The sequence below is a fragment of the Euprymna scolopes genome, chromosome 17, assembly GCF_053919585.1.
Source record: "Euprymna scolopes isolate OS-2025 chromosome 17, ASM5391958v1, whole genome shotgun sequence".
NCBI lineage: Eukaryota > Metazoa > Mollusca > Cephalopoda > Sepiida > Sepiolidae > Euprymna > Euprymna scolopes.
Window position 1 is genome coordinate 88,480,966 of NC_136498.1, and position 19,462 is coordinate 88,500,427.

General features: G+C 34.4%; 1 protein-coding gene across 2 annotated transcripts in view; it reads left to right on the forward strand.

The window, feature by feature from the left end:
* Positions 1 to 19,462, forward strand: part of LOC145296841 (receptor-type tyrosine-protein phosphatase alpha-like) — a 978,869-nt gene that overhangs the window by 515,665 nt on the left and 443,742 nt on the right. For both annotated transcript variants that reach the window (XM_080142961.1, XM_080142962.1), the window contains exons 10-11: positions 9,694 to 9,834; positions 11,401 to 11,500. In XM_080142961.1, the coding sequence (XP_079999087.1) occupies positions 9,694 to 9,834; positions 11,401 to 11,500 (241 nt within the window). The remainder of the gene's footprint in view (positions 1 to 9,693; positions 9,835 to 11,400; positions 11,501 to 19,462) is intronic.

Sequence of the window (19,462 nt, forward strand, 5' to 3'; positions counted from 1 at the left end):
TTTAGATGGTCCCTCCAACTACATTTTGCATACTCAAATGAGTTGCTTCCTCCAACAGAGTATTTCTGAACCATCAGTATAAAGGCTTAATTTTGAATAGACACTGTCAATGAACAAAAGAATAACTTTTTACCATTTTAGGTCCAGAGGTACATCGTAGTGTCGGCATGAATGGACAAAAGAAAAAAAAAACATGGTACCATGTCAGTAACATCATTTTTTCCATATTGAGGCACATGCGAAACATTCAAAATCTTATGGAATCACATAGAAAGCTTAATCTATGGGTACACTTAATACCATTTTTGGATTCCTCAGATTAAATAACTTACCTAAATGAATTTTTAGAGTCACATCATTTTCCAAACTGAAAATATTGAATAAAATGTAATCATTAAAATGCCAACTGGGTGACATACTATAGCATTACAAGTTGATTTTTTTCTTTTTAGATAATTGTTATTTTATCAACTTGCATGAACAGAGCTATACAAAAGATGCTTAAAACCGTTTGAATTATGCAAATACCATCAGTAATTCAAAAGTTATGAGAATTTTAAGTGCCAAAATTTAGGCTTTTCCGTGGACATTTTTCTTTAGAAAAAGTGGGCTAAATTACAGACCTCAACATTTCAAGAAATTCAGTAATTTTGCCACCATTTATTTATTTTTCAAACTATTCTTATGAAACTTGGTAATCTCATGTAAAATTGTGTGCTCTTTCTGATTATGCAGTCAAATTTGATGTATCTCTTTACTATAAGCCATAAATTATAAATTCAGATGTAAAAATTTCAATTTTTTTTTAAACTGGCATATGGTATCATACAGTGGGTGTCTATTCATGAACAAAACTAAGTATTATAGTGGTATTTAAATATAGCTTTATTGAGAGCAGCCATTTTCCTGCCACCTCACCAAAGGAGAGCTTAATCTGGGTGTAACCATTGAATACCTAAAGAGCATTCATGGCCGGTATTTACTACTCCCCTCAAAGAAAAATAAAAATTTGAATAGATATGAATTAATCTCGGGAATAAATTGAAGAAAATTTTTCATATAGATTTTGGATTTCTGTAAAAGATGGAAATTCCCATAGTCGACCATAACTTATACATTTTGGGACCAGTCCAATTTTCAATTTTGTAAATCCTTTCTATCTGGCCCAAAATATACCCCTATTTTCGGAGATGCAACCATAAATCGTACTCTACATGAATCCTTGATGTAGCTTTCACAGTACCAGGATACCAGGAATCCTGATAAGCAACAACTATATATTCACCAGTTGATGGTAATTTTTGTCATTTCTATTCTGTTGTTTTACTGAAAATTCAACTATGTAAACAAAGAAATAAAACGGTAATTTTTTACCTTGTTTTCACCTTAACATTTAAAATTACTTTTACAGGTTTTAGGGTATGCTGAAAACAAATAGCGCTTTTAAAGTTTCTGCAAATAAGTAGTTTTCCAGATCTTAAGCAATGTCATTTCTTATGTTATTGCTGGTGGCCATCTTGGTACGCACGAGCGTGAAAACGTAACCCCGAGAAACCATGCGCAAATACAGGTACCAAGATGGCCACCAGCAATAACATAAGAAATGACATTGCTTGATAACTGGAAAGCTACTTATTTGCAGAAAATTTAAATGTGATATTCGTTTTCAGCATACCCGAAAACCTTTAAAGGTAGTAATTTTAAAGAAAAATGTAAAGGTGGAAACAAGGTAACAATTTACAAAATGCATCACAATGAAATTCTTTATCAAACCACCTAATTATTATTATTACTACTAGCATGGGTGCCCGGTGTTGCCCGGATGTTTGGAGGTGTGTATTGAGCAAAAAAAAATAAGTGGTAGTAGAAAGGCAGGCTCGAACCCGTACTGCGAAGGAGGAAAAGAATGGGGGGGAGGGAAAACCGTGACGTTATTGCTGTTATGACCACTAACAATCCGGAAGTGACGCAGGTTTAAATTAAGGCTAGACAATCGAAAAGAGGGGATGACTTTCGAAAATATCGGCAAAAAAAGCGACCACTTCCTGTTGGAAAGTGTCCAGTTGATGGTGAAGAAATTAATGTTTTTAGCTATTTTTTCGGTATTTGTCGTCTGAAGGGTTGAGCTTCAAAACAATACCGATCTTGTGAAAATCTGTCGCCTCTGTCGAAAGTTTTACGCAGACATGCAAACATACATACATACAATTGGTAGCTCAAATTTTTGACCCAAACTGTCCTATCTCTGAATGCCCTTTATGTAAAATTACAAATGTTTAGACCAGAAATTGTCTTTGGTAGAAACCGCAGAGGTCAAATTTTTTTTTTTAACTTTCACCCCTATTATGACCCCTTAACATTTATTGTTTAAGGCTCAAATCAAGTTATTAAGTTAGATCTATGTCCAAAGAACCTATATCTAAAATTTCAAGTATTTAGACCAAAAATTGTCGGAGGAGTTTGGTAGAGTTCTCAAATCATTAAACTTTGACCCATTAACAGCCAAATTTCTGGCCGAAAATGGATTACAAAGATTTTCTCAAATCTCAATACCCTGTATATCAAATTTCAAGTCTGTAGACTTAAAATTGACAGAGTTATTGTGTAGGGAGATGTACATAGACAGACACACAGACAGACGCTTTCACTTTTATAGATATATAGATTTAGATATCCTCAGTTTAAAAAAAAACAGGTTTGTCTTACAGATTCGAAAAAATGTTCCTCACAATGAGTTAAAAATAAATGCAAGTTTTAAAATATATTTTATTTAATTGTTAGGTTAAATTACAGAATAGTTAACAAAACACCTTTCCTTCCCATGTTAAGAATGGGTTTCTAAATAATAACATTATTATTTCAGTATGTTAGTATAAGTACCTTTTATTTGTTATATATTTGTTTTTTTTTGTTTTTTGTTTTCTTTTTTACCACTAAAAAACACAATTCTACCTTAACTACAAGTAAGAAGTAATAAATAACAGAAACACATGTATAGTACATTTTGTTGTTTTTTAACGCTTTTAGTACATGTGTACTAAAAGCGTTATAAACAACAAAATAGTATTGTTTGGAAATCAAATTTGAAAATAAGTTTTTTAAATTGACAAACTCGGAATAAAAAAATGAAATTGATTTTTCTGCTTTCGTTTTTGAAATCAGAAAAAGGTTTTTATTATTCTTTAGTCAGCTGAGCACATAGCGAGCTGTTTTTCCGCACAATTAATAATTATCAAATATTTACATATTATACATGAAAATAATTCTGAAACTATTATCTATATGAAAATGGATGATATATGCTGATTCATCTTATCAATTTTGAAATATTCTTCATCAACTTTGCTCGGTCGTAACTTTGCTTCCTTTAGTCGTAAAAATATAAACCATATTCTGTAACATCTGACATTGGATTTAATAGGCTTATTGTAAAACTTTGTTCAAATTACAGCATTCGATCAAAAAAGTACTTCACTGTAAAATAATTTTCAATATACTTACAAAAGTAAAACAAAAATACAACTGTCTCTTGCTGAAATTAGCAGCATTTTATGAACTACAAACATTTGGACAACTTCAATAGATAATGCTCCTTTTCTGAGTCTGACAGACTTGTTCCATTCCCTGGTGCACACACAGGTGCAATAATAAGTGTAGATTTACACAAAGTTCTGGATGAGTAGAAAATCTTCAATAAAGTTTTTTTAGTCTTGTGGGATTCAGGAACAAATATGGTTGCTGGTGTCAGGAAATGTGATTTAGAATAACTATCATACATTGTAACTCAGGCTGTGAAGACAACGATTATATCTAACAGAAATAAAGACTCGCTTTAATCACATTCTATTAGCAATTAGCAATCATTTCTCTTCTCAGATAATGGATCTCTTGTGACCTGTGATCATTAGTGTTTCAGACTTTCTTTTTTTGGTCAATATTGGTTCTTTAGTAGTTTGATATTTCGCTGGAAGCTCGTAGTTGCTGCCACCTGGAATGTCTGTCCCTGAATGTTCATTGTGCTTCCTTTTCTTATTTGCAACTTTTGTTTCTTTTGAATGAACCTTTTTAAGATGGTTTAACATAAAAGTTTTTACTGATTTGCCACCCTTTGATGTGATGGTTTAGCATAACTTGAAGGCAGTTGTATTCTTATTCTTGGGATTGACATCAAAATACTTTCAGTAGAAACTGGTTGTCAGAATTGTTGAAGATTGTTGTCAATATTTTGTTAATTTTTTTTTATGTATTTAAATTATGTCTGATATCTAATTAGTAATTTATCTCACTAAAATTTACATTGTCTAAACTAGAAAAATAAAAAAAAATGTGATTTAGAATAACTATCATACATTGTAACTCAATGTATGATACATACATACAGCATTCTTTATCAGACTTACTTTTCGAACTCTTGCTACCATTACATATATGTAATATCTCTATATAAATAAAATGAACTCATTTTTTCCCATCTGATTTTGACATTAATAGGATTAAAAATCAAGATATTTCATGCAAATATAATATGCACAAACGGCAGAACAATATCTGAAGTGTGTTATAGGCTTATTATTTCTCAAATTCCTCGATAATCTTAGATTTCTATACTTTTTCTGCTGAGAAGTCACGGCCAAAATCGGTTAAGATCAATGGAAGTGGTAAAATATTTTCTCTCTAATAAATTCCTCCTCCCCCTGCCACCACTTAACACCGTTTGGGGATCATTCACAAGGAACAGTTGAGAAGAGAACACCGGTTTGGCTTCGTAGTTCTTTCATGTGAAGTTATTTAAAATCACTAAACTAAGCTGCAGTGCTCTGTGGCGTAGTGGTTAGCTTGCTGGACAATTCACATTATATTTTCACGTTCGTGCCGACCTACCGTAGTCGTTTTTTTTTTTTTTTTTTTTTTTCCTAAACAACTGGAATGGACTTTTCTTGGTGGCCGAACTGTTAACGTTGCAGATGTTTGTTTTTTTGTTTTTTTTCACACTTTATTTTCCTACTTTTACTCATGACTCCAGGTTTGATCCTTCCTACTTACCTACCATAACATTTTTTAAAACTCCCCCCCCCCCATCCCGGAAACAAACACTCGGGCAACGCCAGGTACCCCCGCTAGTATTACATATATGTAACATATTACATATATGTAATATGTTACATATATGTAATATATTACATATATACATATATGTAATATATTGCATATATACATATATGTTACATATTACATATATACATATATATTACATATATGTAATATATTACATATTATGTTACATATTACATATATGTAACATATTACATATTATTTTTTTTTTTATTACATTTTCACCCCAAACAAGGCACATTGCCACTCAGGTGTAGGGGGCTACTATCAGGGTCAGCAACTACGGGGGCACTATGTAGGGATTTGGGCAGCAAGATGTCGGTTCATGTTGCACTTGAACTTCTGCATGTCAGTACAGTTAGGGAAGCATGATCCTGGAGTGGAATTCCAGAGTCTAGCGGTTCTGGGGAAGAAACTACTGGAGTAGAAGGATCTTTTGCATCTAGGGATCTCTACTGTGTGGGGGTGGGATTTAGCTGTCTGTCGGGTTTGTCGATGGTGTCTGCGACGTGGGGGCACAAGTGTCTGCAGTTCGTCAGAGCACTCACCATTAAAATACTTGTAGAACAAGCAGAGGGATGCAACGTTTCGTCGATGGGACAGAGGCTGAAGCTTAGATGCCAGTTCAGGGCCTATCAGATTGGCGACTCTTTTTTGAACCTTGTCTAGGAGCGAGAGACTAGTAGTAGACGCACCAGCCCAGATGTGACAACAATACTCCATACATGGGCGAATGGTGGCCTTATAGAGATACAGGATACTTTCAGGTGTCAGTAGTTTTCTAGCACAGTAGAGAGAGCCTACCTTTTTTGCAGCGGCCCTAGCAATGTTTTCAATATAATTGTTCCAGCTCATGTTTCCTGTGAACGTTAGGCCAAGCAGTTTGAAAGATGTACTCTCAGACAGGGAGTCACTGGCCATTGCTATTGGTGGCAGAGAAGGTTTCTTGTAGTTATTGAAGGAAACCAGTTTGGTTTTGGCAGCATTGAATGTGACCATCCATTTATGTCCCCATTCCACTACAGATTGGAGGTCATCCTCTAGTGTTTTTGCCATTTCTTTAGATATGTGTTCATTTGTTTTCCTGTCATGCCTTTTACAGTGTGTAGTGTCATCAGCATATATACCCATCTCAGAGGCAATTTTGTCGGGAAGGTCATTTATGAATATCAGGAACAACAGAGGTCCAAGGATAGACCCCTGAGGCACTCCCGCATTTATATCACACTGTTTAGATGTTCGACCGTCGAAGACAACCTGGATTTTTCTATTGTCTTAGAAGGATTCAATTATGCTAAGTATTCTACCAGTGATACCGTATGATTTAATTTTCCTGAGGAGACCCTTGTGCCATACCCTGTCAAAAGCCTTCGATATATCTAGAGCTACCGCTCTGCCCTCCCCCGCTTTATCCAGTGAATGGTATATACGTTCAGAGATTACAGTGAGAATGTCAGCTGTGGAACGGGCTTGTCTAAATCCATATTGTTGGTCAGTCAGAAGTTTAGCGTCTGTAAGGTGCCGGACTAGAGCATGGTTAATTATGGTCTCAAATATTTTGGCGAAAAGTGGGAGGAGGCTAATGGGGCGATAATTTGATGGGTCAGTTCTTTCGCCAGAATTCTTGAATATTGGTACCACAGAAGCGGTTTTCCAACAGCCCGGAAAGCATGATTCATTAAGGCATTTGTTGAAGAGTTTGGAGAGAACTGGAGCTACTTCGGCTGAGCATTTTTTTAATAGCACAGCTGGGATGAGATCAGGTCCGCATGCTTTGGAAGTGTCAAGATTTATTATGATAGCATGTAACTGAGCAGGGGTGATTTTTAGATCGTCTAGCGTGGCGTCTGTCCGCAAAGGAAAGTCAGGCAGGGGGTGGTTGGTAGGGTCCAGTGTGGAGTTCGAGGCAAACCGGCTGGCAAGCATATTAGCTTTGTCGGTTGCTAAGCAAACAACCTCGTGATTGTTGGTTAGTGGGGGAATTGTTGATTGCACATTGTTTACTACACTGTTGTAGATTTTCCAGAAGTCACAGTTTCCTAATTTTTGTGCTTCGATGCGTTTTTTAGTGGTTTCAGTAAATTCTCTCTTAGCTGTCGCTATTTCTTTCTTAACGTTATTTCTCGCTTCTATGTACTTCTGTTTGTTTGAACTGGACTTATGTCGGTTAAGTCTGCGGTATGCATGCTGCCTTTGAGCAATGGCAGTTGCGCAAGTCAAAGTAAACCATTGGGGAGAGTGGGGCTTGCTATAAAATTTCCGCATGGGAACGTGTTTCCATTGCTGTTTTGAACCATTCAGTGGTCTCATTTGCGCACTGTTCGGCAGGAAGAGAAAAAATATTTCCCCATGGGGCATCTCTGATAAGATCTCTGATGGCTTCCCAGTCAGCCTTTTTAAAATATCTCGTTGTTTTGAGCACTGGCTCTTCAGTTTTGGGTCTAGAATTTAGGGCAATTTCTACCATTATCACTGCATGGTCAGCGTTCCTGAGTGGGCTGTTAGCATTTGTTGTACAATCCTCGGGAACTGTAGTCAGAAACAGATCTAGAAGTGATGCTTGTTGTTCTTGCTGGTCAGGGAAACAGGTTGGAAACGTAACCATTTGTGATAGGGAGTGAGATATAGCAAAACTATGTGTTGTGCTGCCCGCTGCATCTGTGTGAGTAGAGAATCCAAGCCAGTTTTTGTGGTGAACATTAAAGTCGCCAAATACATGGACTTGGGTGCTATTGTCAAGGGAGAGTGATGTGTCTATACTGTCGGAGACTTTGTTTATTATGGTGCAGTCCTGGGTCGAGGGAGAGCGGTAGAGAAAATAAAAGTAGCTAATGTTGCATTGTATGTTTAGTCTAAAGCACATAAAGGCTTGATCATCTGTTTCTAGGTTTGTTTCTCTAGTCAGGGGGAGGGTATTACAAATGTAGACTCCAAGTCCGTGCATGTGTCTGTCAGAGTCCTTACGGCAGAGTGGGAGATAGCCAGGCATGTTAAAGTAGTTAGAGGGGATGGAGGAGTGTAGGTTAGTCTCGCTTAGTGCTAAGATATCCGGGGTATTTGTTAGGAGAAATGCTTCAACATCAGCTAAATTAGTTCTAAGCCCACGGATGTTAGTGAATGCAAGCCTCAAGGGAGGAGGCAAGTTGAATTTGTTTGTCCCTAGGCCTGGTTTAAGCTTATTTTTAGATTTTAGTGTCATCATGTTTTTAAAGAGTTTCAGTAAGGTGAGGGGGAGCTGAACAAGAGGTTATGCAGGATATCAGACATGCAACACAAGTAGACCAATTGGCTGACCTTTCTTCAACTAGGACTGTGGCTTCGGGAAAGCCCATCGGGGATGAGTGCAGGGTCCCTTTCTATGCGCGACATGGCACTACAAACAACCCGATATTATACAACTGTTGATGGAGCAGCCGCTCTAAGCGCTACCAAAGAGTTAGGGCCCCTGTACTACCAGTCGGAAACAGCAGCCAGGAACTGTCAATCCGGTACCCTCAGCCCATCAGAAGAAGATCACACCAATCTAATTGCACAGGCATGCGTGGTACTCAAGCACTCCCAAGTGCCCAGTTATGAGGGGTGGGATGTGTCGGGAGTGGGGGAACGGCATTCAATGCCCTAGATGTAACATATTACATATATGTAATATGTTACATATATGTAATATGTTACATATATGTAACATATTACATATATGTAATATGTTACATATATGTAGCATATTACATATATGTAATATGTTACATATATGTAGCATATTACATATATGTAATATGTTACATATATGTAGCATATTACATATATGTAATATGTTACATATATGTAACATATTACATATATGTAACATATTACATATATGTAATGGTAGCAAGAGTTCGAAAAGTAAGTCTGATAAAGAATGCTGTATTTTCGGTTTGCATGTCATCTCAATTTACTGTACTATTTCTCAACATGAAAACTGAAAGATGAACTAATAATTGGACAATGATTTAAAGTAAAAATGTTAATAATGTTAGTTTGATAGAAAAGAGGAAAATTTTCCATATGCTTACATCTGTTTGCTTCAAATTAGTGCAGTTGTAAAAGTTTACATGTCAACAGTGCGTCAAGCTTGTTATTTGATAATATGGTGTAGACGATGCATGTTTCTTTAATAAATTTTCACTGGCAAGTAAAAGAGGGAGTTAACTTGTCTTTGTTTACAATATAATTAATATTATTATCATTTATGACAACAAAATTTGCTGATAAATCGGCATTATAAAACCTATTAATCGGCCAATTATCAAATTAATTGGTAATCGACAGTTGGTCAATTTGCTAATTGGTACATCCCTAATTCAAATGTAAACATTTTTTCTGACTTCTATCATCCAATCCATTTTGATTTAAAAATAACAAAAAAGTTCATTACTTCAGCTAGAAAAGGCAACTTCCATCTATAATTTTACTATTACTATAATTACTACCATCATTACCACCACTACCAATAATAAGTACTCAAGTTTCCCATGGGCCCCACAAGTTTATATTATTCTTGTATATTTTTGATGAATAAGTTTTTATTTTTCCAATATATAGAATGCGAAGATGGTCATTATGGAGAAAACTGTAACATGACTTGTGGTTGGTGTGTAAAAGGGGACAAAGCCTGTGATCGATTTACTGGCCATTGTCTATCCGGTTGTCAAGAAGGTTATGAGGGCAGCACCTGTGCTGAAGGTAATGTATTTCTCACAACTTTTCTCTTCATTTTTGTATAACATGATTTACATAATTAATTAATTAAATACATAATAAATAACCACTAAAATTTAATTGATTTTATAACACAAATGTTTTCATTTCTTCCTTCTAATTTATTGTCTTTCCTGAAGAATATAAACCAAATTTAATTATGTTTGAAAATAAGTCAGTTTTTCCATTTCAATTGCATTTATTTACTCAGTATATATCTCAAGATTTCTGTATTGTACCTATTATTTAAAAAAGTTTGAAACTTAATTTACTACATATAAATGGATTTTCTTGTTATAAATAAGTGTTTGTGTAGCATAATTATGGCTCAAGAGTGCCTTTCTATAGGATTTTTTACTCTCTTTGGAGTGGTGCTTTTGCCCTATTGTAGAACTATGAAAGGCTAAGTTATCTGGATCAGTTTATAGTCCTGGTTCATCGATGATTAAACCCATAAGATTTTTCAAAGGTGAAATTACTTCACCCAAACAAGGAGTGTGGACAGCATCTCTGGCTTTAATTAACATTAATCATTAATTTTCTGAGGAGTTAGAGAATAGTTTTCAAACCAATGAAAATGAAACACTGAAAAACAATTTTTTGTTTTATTTTTATAAATATATAATTTTCTTAATTAAAAATCCATTTCTCACACTAGCTCCAAACAGATTCTGTTGGGGAAACCTTTTATAACCACATATTTTTTGAGTGGAGTCAGATGGCAAACTGGAAAACATATTTATCATAAAAAGAAAGGAAGAATTCAACCAGATAAAGAAAGAAAGGAAATATTCAATCACATGGTGTCAATAATGGTGTTCCATTTTCTTCTCTGCCCTTCACTTGTGTACTCTACAGACTGCTGTCATCTTAGTAAACCCTGACAAGTTTTTTCTTTTTTTTTTTTCTCACTCTCTCACGAATATTTGAAAACATGGTCAATGAGTAACAATTAATCCTTCAGTTATGTATAAGAAAAAATGCTAGTGCCTTCATAATATGTTGTCTCCTTTTATTAGTGACAAGAGGAAAAGGCATTTCAGTTGTCTCTTTTAGTCATAGTTGGTTCAAAAAGAAGCTCTTCTGCTGCCATGTTCTTTATTGGATCAAAAAGAAAAAATAATGTGAACAAAAAATAAAATTGAAGTAAATAAAAGAAGGCTTAACGATAAAAGCATTTTTATGCGCAGCTTTCAATCTTCCATTAAACTCATTTAGCTCATATATTTATGCATACACAAAAGTTTACAACTCACCCGAAAAGTTAACCTCTGTTCACCCTATAATTTCTTTTAAATAACATGTTTGGGATTATTTTGTCTACCATCTACTCATGCTTTGATCATAGATGCTACTATACCTATGGCATCACATTTGAAAAGAAATATAGAGCATGATATTATCTGTACATGTACCCGATAAACCTGAGTTAAAATTTAGTAAATAAATTTAAAACAAACTTTGCCTAAAAATAAGATTACATTTGCTTTGATTCAAATTGATGATTTCTATTTTTTTTTTTAATGCAAAACTGTTGTATTTTTCTTTCAGCGGTGGTGGCTTCAATGAAAGGCTCAACTACAGCAGCTGTGGTCGCTGCAATGCTTGCCTTCGTTCTCTTTGTCTTTGTTGCCTTCCTTGTCTTCCACAAGTAAGTATCTGACAGAATTGCATATATACCTGCAGTAATTGTATTTGTGTTTTAATAATATTGATTAGCTATACCTACCCAGCATTCACCAGGAGTCTTTTTACATTTATTTCTGTTTTATTTTTTACTATGCCATTTGTTGTTTTTAATTTTTTTTTTTTTTAGATAGGATTTGGACAATCAACTTTAATATGATATAGTTTGGTCATTAAACTATTAACTGAATCAAATTGTTTTTAACTTGTAAGTTTTAATCTCTTTTTATGAAATGGTTAGGTGTCAATAGTTTCCAAATCTTTCAATTTTTTAATGCATTAAGATTTTCTAAGAATTTTAAAGCCATTTTGAATGTTTTTTGTTGGACAATGCTTCTAAATTATGCTCCAATTTCAAACTGGTATGACCAGATCAGGTTATGTGAAAACTGACTTCCTGATTAAAATGCACTGCACGTAAATGTTATTGTTTTTTGCCTTCTTTTTTGCATTTTTGATGTTCTATAAAACCAAGAAACAAAAAAAATATTTTTCCCCTTTTTTTTTATTCTTCCTCTCTTTTCTTTTTCCTCTTCTTTACTGTGGTCCTGTTGGTGAAGCATTAGAATACACCGATTGCCCACCCTCCCCCTGCAGAGGGTAAAAGTCCCTAAATTGGGCCATTTGTTGATTGTGGGTGGCAATTTGTGATGCCTTAGGACGGGATCCTGACGGTTGAAGGATTTGGAAGTAAGGATTTAGCACCCCCACTTCCTAACACACCACTTTGGCCCTTAACACTGGGCTAAACGGGCAGTCAGAAAGGCTCAATCCAATCAATCGGCTAGTCATGTCAAGCCCTAATACTTATGTACACAAAACCAACCTACTTCATACGACATAAACCATCAGACACCTCAGAAAATTAACTCTAAATCACAAACAAGAGATAGAGCATAAGTAAATATCAGAAGGTAGTGGCAAGGGTCAGTCATGGAAAAAATTGTTACAGGAAGGGATTAAAACTGTTTTCATAAAAAATGGGTCAGAAAAACAAAGAGAAACCTAAAATGCTAACAGCCCCCTACTAGTGTGAGTATACCTTCCTTGTATCCCTGGAATAATATAGCGAATGGGACCCCCCTCCCTAACACCTCCCACTGATTGGCTCCAAGGTGAGGGCAGGGGTGGAGCAACGAAGATGAAATATATAAAAAAAAAAAAATTTAGTCCATGGCAACCAACAAAAATGAAAGACCCCATATTGAATCCAGTTCAGAATGCTTATACACAATCAGAATCAGACAACAAAACCAACAATAAAATATTTCCAAGATTCATTGTTTTTAAGTCAATAGAGAGCAACACTCCAATCACTAAATTATTCCCATTCATCACTGAAAAAAAAAATAGATCTATAACAAAAACTACATCAATTAAAAAACTAAGGAACAACACACTCCTTATGGAAGTACCCAATAAATTCTCAGCAACTATACTTCTTAACCAAAACAATATCCATAATCTTAAAAGAAAAGCTTACCCTCATACCACTTTGAACTCCTCAAAGGGCATAAAAAGCCCAGAACTCTCACTTTGCTCGCCAGATGAAATTAAAAGTAACTTAAAAGAACAAGGCGTCATAGACATCCAAAGAGTAACAATAACAGAAAACAATCAAACGATTCCAACAAACATCTAATCTAAACTTCAACACCCCCAAACCTCTTACTCAAATAAAAGTCAGATATTTAATAGAAAAAGGTTATATACCAAACCCTTTGCGATGCCATAAGTGCCATAAATTTGGTCATCACAAAGACAGGTGCCACCAGACCACCAACATTTAAAAATTGTGGTAAAATTGGAGAATACATTAATTATAAAATGCCATTAAAATGTGCAAACTGTAAACAAAAACATGCAGCTAACTCAAAAGAATGTGAAGTTTGGAAGAAGAAAAAACAAATAACTACAATGAAACACCAAAAATTTATCATACCCAGAAGCAAAAAGGTTAGTTGAGAGCACATAACTCAATTTCAGGACAAGAAATGGCACAAAACAATCTGATTGAATTGATGAAAGAATTAAGATTTCTAGTAGAAATATTAAAGGAAAATTTAACCAGGTTAACTAAATGGAACCTAAAGGAAAATCCCCAATCCCAGAACGATGAAATTGAAAATACTACAAACTAAACGAAACAACAGCAAACACCAAAATTACTCATTACTACCATCAAACCTAAGGATCTTTCACCCACCAAAACAAAACCCCCTTAGAAAAATCAACATAAACAGAAAAAAAGAAATGGTTTTGTTTGAGGATGCAAACAAATTCGAACTAATCAAAACCAAGACAGGAAGCCCAAATAAAAATAAACCAAAAAGTCTGAAGATGGAAAAATCTCGCCAATGCTCCCAATCTAAATCCAAACCAGAAATAACACCAAATGAAGTACCAAACCAAAAACTTCAAATAACACAAAAAAATGGAAGTGGATGCCTACAAGACCTTCCCAGAAGCACCAAAATATGCAGAGGAATAATAATCAGTTCATGGATAGAAATTAAAAAAAACACAGCAAATCATCGAAATTATACCAAACTCCTTATACTTATTTCACTCTTCAAACAGCCATAATCTGCCTTCAAGAAACCTTCCTGAAACAAGAAGATAACATTCAAGAGTCATAACATCCTATGAAGATGTAAAGACACTAATAAAAAGGGCAAAATGTTGGGTATATGCTTCCTCAATAATGGTGCATCTAGACACATCAACGCAACTAGCAGAAATCATTCAGCCATCAGCGTAAGCTTATGTGACCCATCAATGTATATGGACTTTAATTGGAAAGTACATGACGACACTTGTTGTAGTGATCATTTTCCAATATTGATAGAAAGCTCACAATTCAACAGTGAAAAATTTCCCTGATGGACACTAAATAAGATCAACTGACGACTATACAAAGAAAAATGTAGAATCACAAAGAGTCAAACAATGACACAATAAATTTTTTTAGAGAACATTACTAGAAATTGTAAATGAATGCATCTCTAAAACCTCAGCATCTGGTTCGACAAAAAATTACGGAAAGTGGTTCTGAAGAAATTTCAGAAGCAGCCCACAACTACAAACCTGATGGAATACAAATTAGACAGAGCTAAAGCTCGTAGAGTAACAAAGGCAGCTAAAAAAGAATACTGGAAAAATGATCTCAGCAAATTCCTCCACAAAACTGAGAGCAATATGAAAGATGATTTGAAAATTTGCAGGTAAACATCAATCCACACCAATTAAGCATCTCCTTAAAAATAACTCCAGAGTTACTGATAAAAGAACATAGCAAACTTACTAGCTGAAACCTTTCCCAAAACTCATTCAATCAAAGCCATAACACAAAACAACATGCCAAACATTACAAAGTAAACTTTAAATTAAAAAAAAAACTAGGAAATTACAATAAACTGCTTAGATTCTATTAAAAGATCCTACTAAACAGTCATAGGACCAGACGAAATCTGGTATGAATTCTTACAACAACTCCCTACAGAGTCAATAAAATTACTACTAAGAACTTGCAAAAAAATTATGGGCAGAAGGCAAATTCCCAGATTTAAGGAGACAAACTATAATAATAACAATCCCAAAACCAAGAAAAGACAATTTGAACCGACAAAACTACAGACCAATCTCATTAACTAGCTGCTTGTACAAAATAATGGAAAGGATAGTAAATGACGGATTGGTTTGGTATCTAGAATTCAACAATCTTATTTCCAACCTACAATATGGATTACATAATAAAAGCAGCACATCTGATCACCTACTTTGACTGGAAACAGCTATAAAGGAAGCATTTATCAGGAATGAATACCTATCAGCAATCTTTTTCAACCTAGAGAAAGCCTACGATACTACATGGAAATATGGAATAATGAGAAACTTACATAAAGTAGATTTAAAAGGCAGATTCATACAATTTATGAAAGGCTTCTTATCTGATCGCAGATGTAGAGTCTGCATTGGATCTGCTTACTCGGAAACCAGGAGGAGAGAGTCTCTCAAGGTAGCATATTATCCGCGACACTATTCAATATTAAAAATGAATAGCATAGTGAAATGTTTGGACCCTGGCGTTGAGGAATCTTAATATGTAGATGACCTTATAGTATATTGCAGATCAAAGTATATACACACCATTCCGTGCAAACTCCAACAATGCTTAAATAAATAAATTAGACAAATGGGAAACAAAAAATGGATATAAATTTTCCAAATCAAAAACCAAATGGGTCACAAGAGAAAACTTCACAATGACCCTACACTGAAACTCAGAAGAACAGTAATCCCCACTGTAGAAGAACACAAATTTCTGGGACTTATATTTGATAAAAAGCATTCATCCTCACCTGAAGAACCCAAGAAATAGTTGCAATAAAAGACTGTTACTACTATGTGTAATAGCTCACACAGAGTGGGTGTCAGGGGGAGCAATTAAGAAACTCTTACGAAGTTATATAGGACTTTGATTAGATCAAGAGTAGACTACGGTAGTTTTATATACTATTCAACCAGAAAATCCTACCTAAAGACTTTAGACCCAATCTGCCATGGAGACATGAGATTAGCACTTGATGCTTTTAGAACATCCCCAGTTGAAAGTCTTCATGCAGAGGCTAATGAAATTCCTGCAAATATAAGGAGTAACAAACTGGGTACTCAATACTACATGAAATTAAAAGCACAACATATGAAGCTACATTCAATCCGAAATATAAAGAGTCATTCAAAGCAAAAATAAAAGCCATAAAGCCCTTTAGTCTTAGAATGGAAACAATTCTACAGGAATCAGAAATAGCTGTAGAAAATATCCAAGAACACACCAAAAACACCGGCAGTGTTCATGATGCCCTAAATCTGGTCGTACTAGAGTTACTTCTAACAAGGAAGACAATGCTATCAAGATCCGCAAGCTAAGAAACAGATTTGAAACGGCTCCCCAAATCCAACAACAGTGCAATCTTGTTAAAAGATGCTCTCTTTCTACTGTCAAGAGCAGATTAAAGAAATTTAATTTGCGAGGATTATGTTGCAAGCCAATGATTTCGGTAAAGAACAGAAAGGGCCTTTGGCTTTCGTCAGATGCAATGAAGATCATGACTCTTCATATTGGTCAAAAGTGCTTTTTAGCGACGAAAGCAAGTTCAATAGGCTAGGCAGTCCAGGTGTTTTTGCACAGTTTTTCATACCATTTTCTCATCACATTTCAATCTGCAGCCAATTTCTCGATTGGCTAAATCAGAAAGGTGGAGATTAATGAGCTCCTGACGATCACTAAGAGAAAGTCGTAGCATATGGACTAAATGTTACGTTGTATAACCTGGAACAACAATAATTACGATTAGAGATGCTTTGTTGCCTGTTGGTGGATATTTTAAACTGATTTAGGGGCAATAATTTAAGGTGGTTTTAAGCCAATTTGTTGCTAAGCGGACTTTCTTTTTGTCTCCTCAATTTGAAGTTATTTTTTAAATTGACGTAAACACTAGAATATTTCAATTAAAAGTCAAATATGAACAGGTAAAATTATAGAAGAATAAAAGGCCAATCAAATGAGGTATAGATTGTTTAAACCATTACATTAAATTTAGCTTACATTTGCAGTTTTTGAAAAAATTACAAGTGCAGACTTTCTTTTTGCCTCCTGTGTATATATATATATATAAAAAAAGATTCTCTACAAAATAATTCAACTAAACCTTATGAATAAATATTTGAACATAAAGACCTTTTTCTAAACTACTGGATTTGGCATTAAATACCCCAAAAAAGGGTTTGATATGTCATTAAACAAAAACAACCAAATCAAATCAGTCCAATTTCAAAGGGTCTGAAGTAATAAATCCATTTTTTATTTTCAGCTATTAAAAAAAAATTAATATTGTTGGCTTGTATACAGATAAACCAAAATATATTTTGATGGATTTAATTTCATAATTAGACTAGCAGTTCTTAGCCAGCATAGTCCAGGAGTTCAGTTAATTTTGTTTTAATGCATGAGGAACAGCAAAGTGATGTAAAATGATGGTGGCAGAAGAATAAGCAGATAAAATATGGTCAATTTTCTCAGGAATACTCTCTAAGATAGTTACTCTGTCATTGTGAGGTTGACAAACGGCAAATCTATATTTGGTGTTGTAAGTAAATGTCATTTGCAAACACATAGAGCAATTAAATTGTCTTGTCGTTGTCATTAAACCCATGACAATTTTGAAATTCAGGTTTTCATTTCATGTTCAAGTCATCTTTAATTATGAAATCATCTACAGACAGACAAACGAACACCAGTTTCACACAGGAACAACAGATTAGGTTTGGTAGATTTAAGGAGAGTAGATTTTGGGTTTACTTTCAGCAGACTTATAACTATCGCTTCCATTATTTTGTCCTTTAATCCACATTCCATGAGCAATGTTTCTGACAAAGAGGGAACAATTTCCATAAAAAAAAAAGATTTCAATCTTTGGAAGGTTAGAACGTAGACCCCCTAATTTTGGAAAAGAAGACCTGGTGGTGGGGTTCTACATTAGAAGTTGGGGTTTATGCTTATGTTGTGTTTTGTGACTTGTGTTAGTACTAGAAGATTGTCGTAGGTCAGCAGAATGGTTAAGAGCAGGACACAGAGATAATGAGTAAAGAAGAGAGATTTTATTTGCACTCGATTGAAGAAAGAAAAACCATAGTAGTTCCCACTAATATGATATCAAGAGGTCCCACTGGAAACTACTTAGTCCAGGCTCCAGTCACCAAATGACAATACATCAAGGTTCAGCTCCTTGGACTATTAGCTGAATAATGTCAGCCCAAGTAACATGAAAACAAGAAAAGAAAGAGAATTACTCAAGTTACTACTCACACTAACCTGATGATTGAGTAGACAGCATTTTCTTTGCTCTTTGTTAGAAACATCAAGAATGAGAGCTGATTAGCAAAGCAGAGAAAGTAAGGGTTAAAGGGCTACCAAAAATGCATCCATAATACGTTTTTACTCTTCATCAGTTTGGCTTATAGATAGTAGGAATTTGTAGAAAAAAATCAATTAAGTATGTGCTTAATTGCTTTTTATTTCCACTTACAAAGGAATTTGGAGATACATTCTTTTTCACTAAAATACAGAGGGGAGCGTTTCCATTTTTCCTTTCTTTATTTTTCACCAAATATTTGGAATCTATGAGATCTACAACATGACATTTAATTATATCCAAGATCATCGATAAAAGCTGGTTTTAATTCAAAGAGCATTTCTCACAACTGAAAATAAAATGTGGCTCTAAGCTTTTAGGAAAAAATTCTTTTTATCTATCCATTCTCTTTAGTCCATGTGCAATGTAAAAAAGCTATCAGATTCAGGATTGACTGTGATAATTAGTCCATAGATGCAGTTTTTAAATTAAAAAAAAATTTTTTTAAAAACTGTACAATGCAAGCCAAACCTGACAGTACAGCAAATAGTCAGAATTTAATTTTGAGAGAAAAATTTAAATAAAGATCAAAAAGAAGTTAGCCTTTTTTTTTATTTCACTGTAAAGTAAGTGAATAGAGCCAAAAAAAGATGAACAATTTTTTAAGAAAAAATAATCCGAAAGGTGACACTTAATGAAAACAAGTTCAGATGATCTACAAAAAAGTTCTGTTAAAATATCCATTATTAATCTTTGATTTTATTGTATTTTATCTCCCTCATAATCCACTTTTTATATATTTTTAAATTTCTTTTCATAACCAGTTCACAAACATGGAAACTCAAAGAAATTATACCTCTGAACTTCTCACAGATAGGCATGAAAATCTTTAAATTCACTAATTCATCATGTTTTTCAAAATGTTCAGTTTTTTCTCATACCTTTTGCTTCCTTCTTGTAACAGCTGCCAATGCTAATGAATCAGACAAAAGCCCAGAAGTATAAATTAAACA